Consider the following 19,848-nt stretch of genomic DNA (forward strand, 5'->3'; position numbering starts at 1 on the left):
TGATTAATAAACTCTGTGAAAGGTAATGGAAAACAGAACCTAACATTTATTTAATATTTAGTTACAACTGTCACTGGTCAAGAATCGAACCGTGGACAGGGATCCATCGATTCAATATGTAAATTAATAATTGATTTTTTCGGAGACTATTGGAATTTTTCCCGCATTTCTAGCTAAATAATTACATGATTTCAAGATGTCGGCCGAATTTCAAGATGGCGGGCACCTCAGTAATAATAAATGATTACTGCACTGTAACAGGTTAGAATAAAACTAACATTTTGGTAAGACGAGTACACACAATATGGAGTCCTCCAGCAGACGAAAACATGATGGTGGCAATGACCACTAGCATGTGGTAGCTCTTGGTAACATGTACTGAACATAAAATGACGAATCCATGATGGACATCAAGGTCAAAGTCAAAGTTCAAGGTCAAGGTCAAAGTTATGGTGAACAGAACATTATACTAACATGACTCCAGCACACTCTAGCAGACGAAAACAAGATGGTTCCCTCCAGCAGACAAAGACAAGATGGCGGACATGATGTCATACCAGCTGATGGTAAATACCTAGTTATTGGTGGTGGTAGGTCAGTCTGTAGGTGGCTTCTGTGGAGGAAGGATCTGATTTTTTTTTATTTTTTGCCCTCACCGGTTTCGAACCAAGGACGTACATCGATATAATCAAACAGAATTCAAATACGTTAATTTTTTGATGAATTTTGGAATTTATCCCAATTTTCTAACATAAAAATTATGGATTTCCAAGATGGCGTCTAAATTTCAAGATGGCGACCATAACGATAATTGCAACATTAATAGGATCCAATATGGTGGTCGTAACGTAAAGTGTAAGAATGACATGGTACTCAACCAAGATGGCGGGTTTAACGAAATATTCAACATTTATATAATCCAAGATGGCGACCGTAACGATAACTGGAACAGTGGTTTTTAAGATTTATATTATTTATTCGATCAAAAAAATTTTTTAATGATTTTTAAAAATTTTCCCGATTTTCTAACATAAAAATTGCGGATTTTCAAGATGGCGGGCGTTACAAAAATTGCAACATTTATATAATCCAAGATGGCGACCGTAACGATAACTGCAACAGTGGTTTTTAATATTTTTTTTAATTCGATTATTTAAATTTTTTAATGATTTTTAAATTTTTTCCCGATTTTCTAACATAATAATTGCGGATTTTCAAGATGGCGGGCGTAACGGAAACTGCAACGGTGACGTCATAATTCAAAATGGCGGAAAACACATCTACGGAATGTTCGAGAACACAATGACGTCATCCAAAATGCTGGAATGATCGAGAAAACGAAATGTCGTCATCCAAGATGGCGGATCCAAAATGGACGCCATGATCTACTTGTCCCGTTACGTTATGTCCCGTTACGCTGTGTCCCGTTACGCTGTGTCCCGTTACACTCATCCAAGATGGCCGCCGTGACGTCAGAATCCAAGATTGCGGAAAGGACACACAGCACCACAGCCTGAAGCCTGTTTCAGGACCGTCATTCCTATACTACTGCGGTGTTTAAATTCGTATGGTCAAACGTCGTATAGTGGGGCAGAGAGCCGTGTTTCGCGTGTATAATGCGATTTATCAATACTGTTACCACATCCCTGTCACTAAATAAGCAAAGAAAAGCCACAATCAGCATTCAGTATGATGAAGTTCCTATTTTAATGATTGAAATTCGTTTCGATAACAGGTGTAGGTAATCAGTTAAAAATGTGAGGATAACTCTGATTAGCAAAACACTAAAACACTAAAAAACTGAATCATAAATACATTCACTGTTATTACATATTCTTAGTCTTCAAATAATATTTTTCTTATGATAATTATATTAAAATAATGATGATAATAATAATATTAATCGTCACTGCTGCTAAAAACGGACAATTTATATAGAGGAGCTTCAAGTAAAGAAATTAGTTTTCTTGGTGAAAGTGTTCGAATAGAGGATATCACGGGGTCAGATGATATAAGCATTATATTGAGTAGATCTTGTTTAGTCAACTCTACTTATTTACCGACATCTTCTCTCTCGAATCGAAACCTGCGAAATACTTTATTTCTAGACTCATCCCAAAGTGAATTTCCCAGGATATGCCTAACCCCCCCCCCCCCCCCCTTCCTGCCAAAACCCTGTAACATCATTGCATGCAAGAGACACTGCGTTGACCAACTTCCACTTACTACTGGCAACAGCACTGCTTTATCTAGAATCATATCCATACTGGTTCAATCTCCCCCAGTCCTTGGTCAGCACTTTCAGTCCGCGCGGCCACTGGCTTCCCTGCCTGTGGCCGCGCTCAAGCACGCACGCGTCATCACCCATTCGCGTTTTTCTGCCAAGGTAGCACGAGGTAGCACGTAATTTTTTTGTATGTTATAAGAAATGTTTTCTGAATATTTTAAAAGCAAAAATAAAGTGGGGACTAGTGGGGAAAAATTTTGTAAGTCTAAGAACGTACGAGAATCTATTGCGATCGCAACCTCTCACACTATAAATAAAAAAATATATATTAATGTAAAAATTTATAGTGTTTAACTGTCTCACCTACATCGGGATAGATTGCTGTTTAATGCCCAAACTAATTCATAATATTTTTGTGCTGCTAACGAGCATGGGATTATCGTAGTTTCGTGACGTTATGAAAGCTAAAAAACGGAATCCCCATAACCAGCCACTTTGCAGGCTTCTCACAAGAAAACTGTTTGAAAATATGCTCCATTTCCGATGGTTTTAGATGCTCTGGACATTACTTAACACCAAAAAATAGAAATTAAATTAAAAATTTAATTTTAATTTTTAGGTTTTGCCCCACTGTGCGTCGCTGGCACCTCCTTCCAAGAGCCGGAATTGACAATTCGCAAGGTGGGGTCTAGGCTCCTAGTCGCACTTTAGAAACCGGTATTATAGTACGGGTGGTATAGGTAACTAGCAGCAACGTTGCCACAATTCCTGGGTGAACATATTGACGAAAGGAAACATGTCATGTTTTTAAGCGAACGCACCAACGAATTGTCTACATTGATTTACCATACGCCAAAAATATTATGAACTAGCGGAAGCTAAGCCAGTTTTCAATACGCGTTAATGTTTTATCGTTTTCGTGGCATTATTATATTCAACTTTCGTGAAAGAGTTTTAACTATCTTGTTGTGTGCCACAAACTTTGAACTCTATTTAGTAACTTAACGGTAAACAATAAATAAATACATATGTAAAAAATTAAATAAATAAAAGCAAGTGGAATGATTGTAAAAACCCTCTGAAATATAAAAGAACGAAATTAGAGGACATCCGCCAAAGGTTTGAGAATATTTTACTAAACGCTAAGAAATTAGTGTTACCTATAAGATAAATTAAAGATAAAATAACCCATTGATATTAATCTATATTGTTTTATTTTCACATTACTTCTTGAAAATGAAATTTAGACAAAGATTATCTAATAACAATATTAAACTTTTCACTTATTAAAGCAAACATAAGTTAGGCGAAACTTCAGTTAAGTTACCAATTTCGTTGTGATCATTTGTAGAAGTAATAATTTTTTTTTAAATTTTAATGATAATTATATGTGCAATTAATCATATAAACAAAACGGTACATTTTAAAAGTTTGCAAAGGAATACATACACGAGAAGGGTAAAAATATGTAAAATTATATTGTTGTAGTTTTCCGAAAACATATTTACGAAAACAAACCCCAGAGGAGGTGAAAGTTGGGCGCGGGTATGTCGAAAATTAAATAATAATAATTTTTTTTAACTAATCCTGAAAACTTGTGTGACATACCAATATCAAGCAATAAGTATTAGTAACTAACGCTACTTTGCAAGATTTAACACACAGAAAACTTATGACATAAGTAAATTTGGAAACAGTGCTAATGTCAAAAGCACATTAAAATATGTAGTCCTTTTGAATTTTTTTTCTTACGCTATATGAAACTCTGAACAAAAAAAAACAGTGTTGATGAGTAAGTTATTGAATTATTTTTGTAACCTATGCTTCACAGTATATTTTTAAAAGTCTTGGATATGTAAACAATAGTTTACATGTTCAGATTTGTATGTGCTAACACTGTTATTACATTGATGACCGCATATTATCAACGTTTTTCCCTCCGTCCAAGCAAAATTGATTTTAAGAATTCCATGAGAGTGTAATAGTCCATAATTTTGTGTTCACGAACATTAAAGTATAATGTGGCAGTATGCTTTTTTTCTGATAAATAAAAAATTAAAATTAATTGCACATTTTTAAATATCAGGTATTAAGTTTATAGAGAAAAGTTCAGTCCCGTAAATCAAAATACATTATTAGAGATATTTTACAAATATATTGTTCAAACTAATTATTTCTGTTCAATTAACATTATCCAGTTATACGCAACACAGATATGGTTCGTAAATCATTCTAAAAGCAAATAAATTATATTTGTTTATAAATTTACATGCAAATAATTTGCGCACACCATCTCTCGTGTACAGTTAACACTATTTGCGAGGACGTCATCTTCAGCTGCCATCTAGCGACGGGTTAATGAGTCAACTGCACGCCTTCAGCGGATACTTTTCCGAATGGATAGTTTTCCGGATTATTAAAGAGATGTGCACCAGCGGCGAAAACCGGAATGGTAACCATTCAGGCTGCGGGCACTTTTCCGGAATTTTTAAAGTAAGTGCATTGCCAGATATACCCGGAATGGTAACCATTCACACTGCGGGCATTTTTCAGTATTTTTAAATTAAGAACACCAGCAAGGAAAACTGGAATGGTAACCTTTCAGGATTTTAGGAGCTACTTTTATATTTGCGCGCACAAGACTGGAATGGTTACCATTCTGGCAGCGGATACTTTTCCGTACATCGCAGAACGAACACGGAAAACTATCCAATCCGGAATGGTAACCATTCCGCTGCGGACACTTTTCCGGATTTTTTCTAGCAGCACATTTGCAGTAAAAGCCGGAATGGTAACCATTCATACAGTGGATACTTTTCAGGATATTCAATTATACGATGTTTGCCAGTAAATCCTGAATGGTAACCATTCTGGATTTCTCTGGGCACATGAGGATGTATATTTTCCGGAATGGTAACCATTCCGATTGGATACTTTTCAGTCGCCCCGATTAAATGGAAGTCTGTGCTGCTTACCTTTCACACACGTGGTACAGGGGGCACTTTCAACCTTGGAAAATGTTAGACCAGTCGCTGAGCCATACCTCAATTGCCTCATGCTCCACCGATTCAAATGGTCAAGTCTTCTGTGACACACTGGACCACTAGTGATATCAGACATCAAGGCACAATTGGCTTTCTCTTCAGGACGATCCAGCTTGAACATTATTTTTTAATTAAGGAGGTGTGGCATCCAGTTTCCAGTTCGTGTTGTATATGCTACACCCTTTGCCATTAAAACTCACAGTATGTCCATTCTTGACCATTCTACTTACTGAGAGCAGATTGGTATAAAGATTAGCCACATATAATACTTATTTTGCCTTTAATGGTGTCAGCCTTCCCATTTACGAATACTTTCATAAGTGCATCTCCCTTGCAGCTAGCTGACAGTCGGTTGTTATCGCCATTACAACTTGATGATTTGCATTTTTGTGAGCATCCAACAGCCAGTTGAGTTTTCTAGTGAGGTGTGCCGTTGCCCTAGAATCTGTACACCATTCGTCAGCGTCTTCGTTTCCAATTGAAAGAACATTCAGAAATGCACTATCACATTTTTTTTTTCTTGGATCTCTGTCCATTTCTAAATTTTTTATTCGTTTATCTCGTTGTGGGAAATTTTGCGCTATGTGGCCGAACTAATTGCAATCATATCATCTGGAACCCTTCTTAAAACCCTTTTTTTTATAATGCTATAGAAGGCAAACGTCTGGTCAGGTAAAAAAAGGCCTTTTTTTTGTACCTCAAACATTTTTGCTACAGTTTGGTTTAAATAGAATCACCCATAATAGGCATTCCTGAACTTTCTATGCCTATAACCATTGACCTATATTTGTCTGGCAATCCAGCTAGCAATAAAGTTCCAATACATTCCTCACTTACCTCAAAATTTATGCCTCGAAGTTTGTGTGCTTTGTTTCTAATAGTGTTGACATACTCGTCCACAGAAGTGCAGGTTTCCAATTTGGTTGTTGTCTGTGTTCTTAGTAATTTCATCCTTCGTGTCAAACCTGAATCTTGAAAAACAGTCTTTAACTTGTCCCATGCCTCTTTTTCTGTAGTACTGTCTTGAACATGTACATACTTCACAAAATATACAAAATTATCTTAGCCCGAGTACATGTAAAATAGGCATCCCCTTCTTCGCCAGTAACACACTGCCATAGTTTTTCATGTTAGAGGTAATTTCACATGCTAAACTGCCATGTATTGTAATTTTCTCGGCTAATCAGCTTCTGAATTCGTGTTAACGAGCTGTGTGAATGTTCTGTTGCCATTTTAGGCATCTATATTATGTAAGTTGGTTTATTACTTCTGCATCACTATCGGCATCAATACAAAATCACTTTAACCTTCAACAGCATACCATTAAATCACGGTTTCTTCATAATCATTTTGTCCCTGGGCCCGTAACCTGTTGAGATTTGTGGGACCGAATAAATAAAAAAAATCTAATTCACTACAAAATTTAATGTGCACACTCAAGCGAATGACAAATATAAAACATACCAGACCAAACACAAGCGAAGCACACAAATAGAAAATACTGAAGATAACATCAAATAAACAATAATCAAATGAAGTCTGTTCTTATTCACAACAAACAGAATATTGGTAGGCTACTATAAGCTTAATCAATAGTCACCATAGATGTCAAACTATGAAATGCTTCTAACTTAAAATAATAAACTACATTTTAGTTTGACGCAAATTTTCTTTACTCTAGAGAATGTTTTATATTTTTATTTTGTTTTCATATATATTAAGTGTTACACACATTTTTTAAGATGGATGAAAATGCCTAAAATTTTAAAGCAAAAATTGCTCATTATCATTATTAAACTGAATTAAATTAATATTATGAGCGAAATCCTTGTTAAGAGAATTAATTGTTATACGTTTTCGAAAAGACAACTTTCACACTATTTTATTTCAAACTACATCCCTGTAATGTGGGTTCGTGTTATCTATACTAATATTATAAAGCTGAAAGGTTTGTTTGTATGTTTGTTTGTTTGTTTGAACGCGCTAATCTCAGGAACCACTGGTCCGATTTGAAAAATTCTTTCAGTGTTGGATAGTAATTTATCGAGGAAGGCTATAGGCTGTATTATATTATCAATAACATTAGGGATCCTTAATAAAAGTCCAATTTATAATCAAATGCGTTGGAGGGGGTTAGATACAACATGCAGTACACGTACGAAGTGTGTGTTGACAATGCCGCAGGCGCTAGAAGTTTATTTCCTATTGCCTATTAACATTGTTGCCACGCACTAGATGCCTTATCATTCTTAATTTTCCCATACAAGTAAACAACACCCGTTCGATATTAACAACGAAGCAATCAGTACCCATAAGAGTTCAATTAGTATTTTAATACTTTTTATAACTTTAAATCGCAAACCTAAACTATTGTTTTTTTCTTCTCCTCTCTCTGTGTTTAATTTGTTTTTTTTTCTTTAACTAGAATTATTATTTACTTTTTTAAATTAATTTTCATTTTTCGGACCATCAATAATTTTCCTCTCCCGTTACAATTCCGACAAGGACTTGTATATGTTTATTTATATATATATATATATATATATATATATATATATATATATATATATAAGCGAAATACCACTCCCTGACTCACTCATCACGAGATCTCTAAAACTATACACCCGATTGACTTGAAATTTAGCATAGTTACTCATTTTGTGATGTAGACATTCACTAAGAACGGATTCTGCGGAAATCCGATCGCAAGGGGAGTTTCGGGGCCGTAATATATCAAAATTTCCAGTTTTTGGTATGAAATCACCATGGAAACGGCTGTTGTTTTGTTGATGCTTCATTCGTCTCTATGGCAACGACTATTTCATTGTTAGTGCAGTCCTTATCACAGTTGAAATTTTGTGGGTACTTTAAATATCAAAAATTGCCCTTTTTTTCAAGTATATATATTTTACAGACTTGAAACTTCACAGTAATGTTCCTTATGTTACGCAAGATGACATTTTCCGAAAATTAGATCCCATGGGTGGTTAAAACCAGGCAACAGTGGTTTTTTTTGTCTGCATGAGAACAGGATTTTGCATTGTTCATGCCTTCTGCGTCTCCATGGCAACGGGCATCGCGCGGCAGTGGCGTACCCACAAGGAGGGGCATGTATAATGAGCGGCGCAAGAGTGATCTGCCTGTAGACTGCCGTAGCGAAGTACGGGTAGATCAGTTGTACGTTGCGTGCACGAGTCGAGAAACCATCGGTGCTATTCATTTTCGCTCCGGTACATTATACAGCATTGTAATAAATTTTCACTGAATTTTTTTTTTTTAATTTACCATTACTGTAAATGGGAGATGTGGCTTAATTTTTTTCCATTAGTATAGGCGTGCGAAGCCGGGTCGGGCAGCTAGTCCTATTAATAAAACTCATGTAAGAAGTTCTGAATGTTAATTTGTAAAACAGGCCTAGTGATGATTATATTGTTTGTTGAAGCTGTTGTGACTCTATGCGTACTGCATGGAGTTAATTGAGCACATATGTGCGTGAGTGTTGCAGGACAAGTTGTCGTACCAGCGACTGCTCAACACATGGCACGGGAACTCGAAGCAAGTATGGCGATTGGTGTACCGCGCGTCCAGCCATGGCTACTCTGCTGAGGCCTTTCACCGTCACTGCGACGGCGTGGCACCCACCTACGTCATAGTCATGGTGCGTGGGAACTAGTGCAGTGAGCTCGTTACACGTCATGTGCGCTTCATGAGTGTGAAAACACACTGGCATATAGAAACAAACGGCCAGGGTTTTACAAGCTGGTAATGACATCGTCAAGAAGCATGCAAGATGTGGTAGTCAGGCTGTGCCACTTCGGGTGTCCACATACTTAATATATGAGAGAACAAACTGTTTGGTGTACACCAACTGGTAGTGACAAAATCATGTTGCTTGCGAGCTGGTGAAGTGAAGTTGATGAAATTTGTGTGTGCCTTTTTTATATATGCGTGAATTAACTGTCAGGGTTATACCAGCTAATTTTTACATACTTAAGAAGCGTGCAAGATGGTGCAGTTAGGCTGTGTAGTTTTCCGTGTCCTTGTGCTTTTTATATGCGAGAGAAACTTTCAGGGTGACACAAGCTACACATAAAAGCTAGGGCATTTTGGCCAGCTACTTTTCGTGTATGCATGCACCATATATGTTTACACAAAATTATTTGTTTATACAATATGGTAATTACATAGGAATGGTGCGTGCGAGATGGTGCATTGAAGCCATACAACCTTCCTTATGTGCATGCTTTATCTATTTCTGAAAATAATTATAATGGTTATACAAACTTGTGACGACATAGGTTGATGCCTGCAAGCTAGTTCAGTTAGACTATTCACTTTATGTGTCTGCGTGCTTCATCTAGACGAGAACAAGCTGTCAGCTTTTAATGACATAGATGGTACTTGCATCCTGGTGCAGTGAGACTTTTCCACTTGTGTCTGTGTGCTTTATCTATGCATGAACACACTGTCAGAGTTATATAAGCTGATTGAAACATTATCATGGTGCATGAAAACTGGTGCAGTAGGTCCTTGCCTCATACCATGTCTGCATGCTTCAGATATTCGAGAACAAATTTTCGGATGATTCAAGCAGGTAATGACATATTCACGACGAATGCAAGCTGGAGTTTTGAGGCCGTGCCATTTTGCGTATCTGTGTGCTTCATCTGTGCCTGAACTGTCATGGTTAATCAAGCTGGTAGTAACATAGTGATGGTGCTTGCAAGCGTGTGCATTTAGGCTGTGCCACTTAGCATGTCCCCGAACTTCATGTGTGCGAGATCAAACTCCCAGAGTTATAAAAGGAAAAAGTGCTAAAAATGGCATAGGTATTCGCGCAAAGGTAAGCTTAAAGTAAAGTGTAAAAAATGTGTTTTTTACAGCTGATTTTTCTACTTATTTAAAGCTGTGTCTTTTAAATGTTTTTTTTTAAATTCAAACAAAGTCACTTCCATTGCACTTAAAAAACCAATTTCAGTTTGTGATAAGCAAACTGGGCCTTCTGTTGAATGTTGCACATCCTCACGCAAGTCTCGCAGCCACACCCCCACCTCCCACACCTGTGGGTTTTAAGCATCACGGTCAGACAAGGTCATTCTAAATTTTTTTCCGTAGGGTAGCTTTTAATTTATTGTGTACACTGAGGACATAACGAACGTCCAGCACCTTAAAGAGAGGGTTGCTGCAGCCATTGCAATTGTAACTGTGGACAAGATTCAGAAGACTTGGCCGGAAAATGAATGTGGTTTAGATACCACCAGAGCTGAAATGGCATACATATCAAGAGTACTATGCTTATTCTTAGACGTCATTCTTATCTTAACAATATTTGAGCCACAATGTATCATTACCATTGATCCGAGCACGTACACGATAACAATAAGAAGAAACATGATTACTTGCCTCTGCATTATCCTTTCTATTGCGACGCCGCTGAACGGGAATAACACTGATCAATCCACTCAAATACTGATTCTGCTTATAGTAATCACCCAGTTATTAAAGTTAGATATAATTTGGTGCCGTTCCTCAGGCGAAACAACCTCAAAACATTTGTGGCAAAAGCACTTGCAATCTTCTCCTACTTCATTAGTTGAAGCTCGCAGTTTCTTCATCTTTGATGACCCTCTACAACATTTCTTGTATTTTATATAATTTTAGTCACAAGTCTTATGTAAGATATTAAATTAATAGTATACAAATAGGCATAAAGGCACAGGGTTCTGGGTGTGGAGTCGGTGTAGCCTACATCATCTTGGATTATTACGTCTAGGCGGCCATTTTAGATGACTTTGACTCTGAACTTAGACCTTAACCTATACTTTGACGTGAGATTTGACCTTGCCTTCAAAATTGGCCAAAAATTGCCAAAATTCGTCAAAATGTCCAGTTTTTAGGAAAACTAAATTCTGCCAAATAATCTATAAAAAATTTGAATATTAAATAAATTCCATTTTTGAGAGGTAAACCCGTAAAAAAATCTTAAACTAAAAATTCGAAAAAAAATAATTGCAATTAAAAAATAGAAAATTTTCAAACGCGCCTTTAATTCCTCATCCAATAGCCACCCTAAGCCACCGAGGTCAAGTCCACCAACTTGTCACCTGCTGTAGACCACCATTTTGGATTGTGACATCATTGTTGCAATCATTGTTAAGACCGCCATCTTGAAAAACGGTATTTTTAAGCTAAAAATACAGCAAATAATTAAAATTCATAGCAAAATATAATTAAACACATTTTAATAAAACCTAATTCCACCATTTCGAAATTTGTCCACAATATTGAAAATCAGTAATTTTTATGCAAGAAAATCGGGAAAAAATTTTACATTCGTAAAAAAATTATTTCATAAAATTTTGTTAAAAAATTTAAAAAACGTTACAGGATATATACCCAGCGAGGTCATGCGATTAAAAAGGGAACTGGATCCTTTCTTCATAGATGCCACCAGCAGACTGACATCCTACCATTAACACCAAGGCAGATATTACATCAGACATTATGATGTCACACCATCTTATTCTTGCCTACTAGAGGCCGCCATTTTGGATTGTATCACCATGGTAGTTATGTTGTATTCTTCTTTTGGAGGCAGCCATCTTTATTTTCAGTACCTGCTGCAAGGAGTGTTAGTTTCACATAGTACACATGTCGTCTCCCAGAATGCACTGCCACCATATTATTTTCAGTACTCGATACCAGAACAGTAGTGTCACATCTATACTATAATAAAACAGTAGTTTTTTTTTTCTGTCTGTCTGTCTGTCTGTCTGTTTGTACGCGGTCTTCTAAAAAACTACTATACGAATTTTAATGTGGTTTTCAAGTTTACTTGAGCGTAGCAGGGAAAGAAATATAAGCTTTATTTCATCAAAATCGGCTCAAGGAAAGAAAAGTAATCTTAATTTTATGACATACAATATAATCAGTATAAGAAGCCATTAAGTTTTGCTATTGTAAGGAACTAAGTAGAGAGTAAGAAAAAAATACAGATCCTGACAGTTTGTAGTGTCGCCATATTTGTTTCAATTTTCAATACCCTTTTGGTATATTACAATTTAAATTGCAGAAAAAAATCATGTTTCATAGACACATAAATAGTGAGTGGGTGTCATTTCTCTATGTCCACGAGGTCTCGCCACGTTAATTTTCTCCTTGGGGCGAACCCGTCCGCTTGATTAAATTAAATAAACAGCTTTTATCGTTGAATGATTTATTTCATGAAAATCTGCTCTCATAAAGACACTAATGAATCACCAACATGTTCAATAACAAGAAATTGTGATATGGCAAAAGTGTTACAAGATTTCTCTCTAATCGTTTGGGATGAATGCACGATGGCGAATAAAAAAGCAGTTGAAGCTGTGGACAGGACACTACGGGACATTAGGCGCAATGAAAGGCCCATGGGGAATGGCACACTACTCTTTTCTGGAGATTTTCGGCAAACTCTACCAGTTGCAAGTCGAGGGACTAGAGCCGATAAAATCAAAGCTTCACTGAAGAATTCTTACCTCTGGCATCAAATAAAAAAAACTGCAACTTTTAATTAACATGAGAGCACAGCTGGGTGGTAATTCTCATGTGCAAGAATTTTCCGGTGTTCTATTAAAAGTTGGAGAAGGTGCCCTCCCTGAGCAACACGGTCAGGTGACGCTTCCAGAAATACTTGGCAGAGTCGTATCTTCGGAAGACGAACTCATGCGTTCGGTATTCGGGGATCTGCCAAACATACAACATCAGGAACATACGTTGTTATGTGAACGTGCCATACTCACTCAAAGAAATGACCAACCTGCTGCAATCAATGAAAAATTTTTAAACGAATTGAATGGGGCTAAAGTGGTTTACACATCGTTTAACAGCGTCCTTAATCAGGACGACGCCACTAATTATCCAATTGAGTTTTTGAGTTCTCTCATTGCAAGTGGTCTTCCTGTTCACAAAATTGTTCTCAAAGTCGGTGTTCCAATAATGCTTCTGAGGAACCTTACTCCCCCAAAATTGTGCAATGGAACCCGACACTGGATGTGGCTCAGGCGAAACTGTTTTCATATCACGCATACCGATCATCCCGAATAACTTTCCGTTCGGGTTCAAGCGCACACAGTTTCCAATAGCAGTTTGTTTCGCGATGACAATAAATAAGTCTCAGGGTCAGAGCCTTAAGGCAGCTGGTGTCGACTTAAGGTCTGATTGTTTTTCCCACGGCCAGATGTATGTGTCTAGCTCGCGGGTCAGTAATGCAGACAATCTTTACATTCTAGCTCAAGACGGGAAAACAGTAAATGTGGTTTACAAAGAAATTTTATGAAGTGTCTTCCCGACATAAAATCTGAAAGTAGAAACATAATTACCCAAAATTTAGGTAGTAACATATTTTTATTGCAAAGACTGAAATAGAGGTGAGATAAATTATCATTTGTGAACATAAGAAAACTACTACAACTGTATCAACTGTTATGTTATAATGTTCAAATTTCTAAATTGTGCAAGATAATACAAAATTCCATGCGGAAAAAGTCGTGGGCAGCAGCTATACGTATAGTTATAGGTATAGGGCTATGCATGCTGATTTTTCATATACTGCATGGATGCGAACATGTAAGAATAATCTATCTATCTTACTATAATAAAACAGTAGTTCTTTTTCTGTGCGTCTGTCTGTTTATACGCGGTGTTCTACACAACTACTATACGAATTTTAATGGGTTCTTGCGTATAACAGTCATTACTTAATTATTTGCCTTCAATGCAGTTACCTTATTTCACGTCCAGCGAAGCGGGCGGGTTCGGCTAGTAGTAGGTACATAAATATGACATCTACTACAAGACACCTCCGCCATATTGATTTTCATTTTTAACCGACAGAGTGCCAATTGCTTGGCCACATGGCATCCGCCATCTTGTCAGCCGTCTTGGTCACCATCTTGAAAATCTGTAATTATAAAGCTAAAAATTCGGAAAAAAAATTCGAAAAATCAACAAAAAATATTTTGTTCAAATAATGATTGATTCGATCTTTGGGTCAGTCCTTGACTAGTGGGGAAAAAATTAATAAAAAGACAGCAACGAGAAATAAAACAATAAAAATAAAAATATTATCTAATTTCTACAAGAACAATAGAAACAAGCAAATTACAAAAATTTGTCAATTTCTACAATCTCTTTAGAAGGCGAGGCAAGACCTTTGCAGACCTTGACATGTATTTACAGGGCAGATAAACATGACAGTAGATTAACCAGGCACGTCAAATCAGTGTCCAGTCACATCCAGTTGGTGGCCAACATCCAGTATGTTATTTTAGCTACGTCATACAGATTCGATAGATATATCAGTCTGTTGTTCAGGCTAACACGTCAAATAGGTGGTAAAATATTCCCAGTCAGTAGTTAGGCAATTATATTCAGTTTCCAGAAACACACGACCTGTAGGTGGTAAGACATATTCAGTTTCTAGAAAGGTATGTCTGTTCAGTAGCCAGGCACGTATTTTGCTTCAAAGTACATTCAGTTGTAGCCGACATGTCCAGTTATCTAATAGGAAAGTCGAGTTAGGGACCAGGCACGAAACTTTGTTGGCAATACACATAATGTTGGTGGAAGGGTACGTCCAGTCGGTGCCAAGGCACATCTAATCAGTGGCCAGGAACGTACGACCAGTAGGTGGCAAGGCGCGTCCAGTCGGTGGCCAGGTATGTTTATTCATTGGCCAGGCATATAATTAGTGGTTAGGCATATTTAGTTTGTTGGATAGACATGTCCAGTTGGTGGTTAGGTACTACCAGTCTGTGGTCAGGCTAACACGATCTGTTGGTAGCCAGGCATATATATTTAGTGACCAGGTAAATCCAGTAGTTGTTGACTAGACACCTGCAATCTGTGGCCAGGCACGTCAGATATGTTGGACTTACACATTAGTTGGTTGGTCAGGCTAAAAAGGCTAGTTGGTGGTCGGACACATCCAGTCAGTCACAATGCATATTCAGTTTGCTATACACCTCCATTCTGTGGCCAGGCATATCATATAAGTTGAACAGGCGTGTCCATTTGGTGGTCAGCACATATAGTCAGTAGCCAACAGGTGTAATATTTCGATACTTGATATATTACCTTTAAAACAAGTCATGTACAATGTCAGTCATGTAGACAAAGCGTCTCCCAACCAAGAGGTATTTTTCGTCGATACTCGCGAAGAAATTTAAACAGATCATGTACAATGCCAGACGTGTAGGCCATGCATCTCCGGACCGAGATGTATTTTCCATCTATATTCGGCGAACATTTTAAATAGGCCATGTTGAACGTCAGGCTTAAAGACCAGGCATCTCTTAACCACAGGCAAATCTTGTCCTTATAAATGACGATGCACATTAGTAGAAAAAAAGCACTTATAATGAAAAAGGCGGCCATATGGAAGTATATTTATAATAGTAAAATACGGTCTCATCAGATGTATACGATTTCATGAGAGGGATACGATCTCATCAGAAGGATACGATCTCTACAGTATGATACGATGCTAATAAGTTCACTACATACATTTAACGAATATTGGGTACATTAACATGAACAATATTTTTGTAGGGTACGATCATATCTGTATAATACGATCGCCAACTGATCCAACTGACTTCGGCACCAACTTCTTCAAAAACATTTAGTTACAAATATACAATGCTACATGGCTACGATGCTACATGGCTAGAAGTATTTATGGCTACAGGTATACATGGATACGAGGCTACAATGCTACGAGGCTATCAAGCTACAAGTCTACAATGCTACAAGACTTCAAGACTTCTATGTTACAGAACTATTAGACTAGTTGGCAAAATGACTTCAGTACTATGATGCTACGTGTATATGGAACTGTAGGACTACAAGACTTCGGGGTAACAAGTTTATGTGGTTGCGAGACTAAGATGCTATAAATATACAAGACTACGAAGCTACATGACTACGTGGTTACGAGAATACAAGGTTACAAGACTACAAGGCGACATAATTACGAAACTATGAGGCTACGAGGCTCCAACAGCTCCAACAATATTTGGCTATAAGGTTACGAGGCTACAAGGTTATTAATTCTACAATGCTCCTACTTACTACCAGTCTACATGGCTACAAGGCTAAATGTCTACAATATTACAAGGCTTTGAGAATAGTACAAGGCTATGAGACTACGAGGCTACGAGGCTACGAGTTTGAAACCTCCAACTGGAAGGAAAACCTGCATTCAGAAGTGAGAGTTAATTTAATTGTGCATAAAAAACTTTTTGTTAGTATTTCCTATTCTGCCAACATATTTTGCGATGTGTTATGTTGAGGTATATATTATTTATTTTTTGACGTGACAAAGTCTAATAAATCGATGAACGCCGGCTGCACGCATGAAAAAGTGTCCCGTTACGCACATTGTCCCGTTACGCTGTGTCCCGTTACGCTCATTGTACGCTTGCGCCGATTTCGTCAATGTTTTTTTATGACGTCACGTTAAACTATCGTCCGAAAACTGACTTTACAGACAACCAAATTTTATGTGAAATGCAAGATACGATCCAAAGAGAAAGAAGGCTTTGCTAGACATCAAGGCTTAGGAAGTTTGTCTAGCATGATATTGTCTCAGTGGTTTATAGACAAAGTAATCGTCTGATTATTTAATCTTATTTGACGTGACAACGTCTAATAAATCGATAAACGCTGGCTGCACGAAAGAAAAATTGTCCCACTACGGATGTCCCACTCAAGGAAGTGTCCTGTTTACGCATGTGTGGCATCTCTCTGGTATGTTGCGGATGGTACAGAGAACTCGGCCGGCACGTGGCGGCGTACTGCTCAGGTTTCACCCCGTCATGCTGCAGGAATAGGTGGGTCGCGCCGGTTGGATCACGCCTGGGCATGTCGCCACACACGGCTTGGAGCAGATGACAACATAGCGGGGTTCGAGGTTATTGTTGTGCACCGCGCCACGCGAGTATATTCGCAAAGAAATGGCGTTCTTACAAGTACGTATTATTTTAAATACTAGTGTAAATCAGTATATTTAAACAGTGTTGTATGAGTATTGTTTTAGCTGTGTAACTAAATATTTATTGCTGTTATGATACTTTTCACGCTTTAGTTTGACATTGGTAATTATTTGTCATGAGTTATTATTTGATCAACTAAATCACACACCGTATTATAGTTATGAGCCCACGAGCGTGTAAATATTTCGAGTCCAACAGAGAATATGCTAGTTAAAAGAAATTCAAACAAATATCGTGCGTGGAATATTATTAATTTATAACATCTGAAGCAATTGTTTCCAATATGGCCTCTGGCTGTGCGGTATGTACTTGTAAAAATAAATGCAGCGCGCACGACACTTCAACAGTAATAAATATATTTGAATTAATGAATGCAAATAAAAGTAAATTTATTAATTATATTGTAGATTTTATTTCACTCCTTCTTTGTATCCATACAAAATAGTGATAATTCAATAAAAATGATTCAATTTTATTCATAAAAGTATGCAGAGGTAGATTTTATCATACAAAAGATAGAAAAATTTTAAAAAAATTTCTTCCTCAAAGAATATAATATTTTTAATGCCTAAATGGTTTGGTTGCAAAAAAATATTACGGCTCAGTCTCAGGCCGAATATTATATTTCATTTTCTTCTGGATCAATCATTTCATCAGTTTTGTTATGACGTTGTCACGTTAAACTATCGTCCGTGAACCGACTTTACAGAAAACCATATTTTTTTATTGTTTTATTGTATTATTGTTTTAGAGAGAGTCACTGTTTTTATGTTTTTATGTTCGTGTGTTACCTTCGTCAAGTACAAAAAAAATACAGACAAAGTACCAAAGTCTTGTGGATTTCTCGATTCAAACAGTCTTCTTATTGTATGGACTAAGCCCTTTACATGACTTGAAATGTCTATTCAGTCTATCAGGTCGACATCATGGTACACTACAATTTTCACACAAAGCCGAATTATAGACTTCATTAAAAGTTCAGTGATATATTTCATGTCGTTTTGCAATTTGAATAGTTGCTTATGTTTTGTTACAAAATATACAGCTTGATTCTGATGAATGTACAACCAGTCTATCACAATTCCTGAGGTGTCGTTTTAATCTTCCATAGTGTATAAACTTGCTTAAACACCTGTTGCACTGATATTAAACGCGTTCAGAGTTATTACTACAATTGTGTATTACATAATCATGTAATTTCAAATTTTTGATCTTGTCACAGTACGTACAGTTGGGTGATGGAACACCGTTGGTTTCTCCTTCCTTTATCAATTACACTGGAACTGTTGACAACCATTGTAACACTGCTGACATGTTAACTTCGGAAGCCTTTGAGGCCTGCTCTGCGGAAGATGTTGTACGCGTCGAGATCTCCTGCTGTGTTGAGAGAGTAGGTGTAGCTGTAGACGACGTTGTAATCGGGCTCTGCACTGATAATGGTAAACCTTCGATCCAGGTCGGTGTTGGTACTGGTAATGATGCCATCTAGTTCTCAAGAATACCTAGATACTGGTCTATTATTCAAGTCTGACTATCCGATCCGTTCATCACCGCAGCCAGAGACGGACTTAAGTTCATATCACCAGGGTCTCACTAATATATTCTCATTAACTGGTTCAACACATGAGTCAAAACAATAACCATTTTCATTATACTTGCACTTAACTGTCTCGGAGCATTTTATATAATGTCGATGTAAGCTATCGAGACGTGAAATTAGTTTACCGCACTTATTGCACTGAAATTGTATTCTTTTCAGTAAATTATTCGGATAACTGCTTCTTTCATGTCTGCGCGCGCTTGTAGTGATAGTAAATGATACGCCACAGTATTTGCACTAACGTATTGAATACTCTTCATTAATTGAAGTGTCCTCTGTAGTCGGTATCGGGATCTCCGCAGCTGTCGACACCGCAGCCATTGAGCTCTCCGATGTCGTGGTCTCCTCTGCAGCCGGTATCGGAATCTCCGACTCCATCATCGTTGCTGTCATCGAGGTCCCTGCTGCTGACGTTAAACAGTCTATCCCGGTCGACATTGGTGCAGTAACTAAATCTCGTGAAACTTACTGAAGAGAGCAGGTCCGTACTGCACCGCGACCAGAGGTGAACTGAGGGACCACTCGTCTGAACCTCACTTATATACCCGCGGCTACTGGAATACTGCATGAGTCAAAATATTGTCTCTAAAATTAATTTTTTATTGGGTACCTAAAAATTAAAGAAATAAAAAAATCACACGAGTTCAAGTTTTACACATTTATTTATAAAAATTACACAAATGCATGTTAGGTTAAGGAATTAAGCATTTTCGCAAGCAGAGTCTTTAATGCGGCACGAACTTCCTCGTCGACTCCGGTTCCAACTGGTTCGCAGGTCACGGGATCAGGAACACAGGTTTCCAGCTGGTCATCTTCTGCGATGTCGTCCTCTCTAGTGAGACATGGTCGATGGCGTCTGTTACCATTTCTGCGCCTTGGCTTTGGCTCAGTGCTAGTTGGGACAGATTCACTGCCTGAACTTTGATGACGAGACGCACGTTG

General features: G+C 37.5%; 1 protein-coding gene across 1 annotated transcript in view; it reads left to right on the forward strand.

Moving 5' to 3' along the window:
- LOC134527278 (uncharacterized) overlaps positions 1-19,848 on the forward strand; it is a 466,201-nt gene that overhangs the window by 428,884 nt on the left and 17,469 nt on the right. The window contains exon 8 of the mRNA XM_063359815.1: positions 8,777-8,929. Within this exon, the coding sequence (XP_063215885.1) occupies positions 8,777-8,929 (153 nt within the window). The remainder of the gene's footprint in view (positions 1-8,776; positions 8,930-19,848) is intronic.

Source organism: Bacillus rossius, chromosome 1 (assembly GCF_032445375.1).
Source record: "Bacillus rossius redtenbacheri isolate Brsri chromosome 1, Brsri_v3, whole genome shotgun sequence".
NCBI classification, from domain to species: Eukaryota; Metazoa; Arthropoda; class Insecta; order Phasmatodea; family Bacillidae; genus Bacillus; species Bacillus rossius.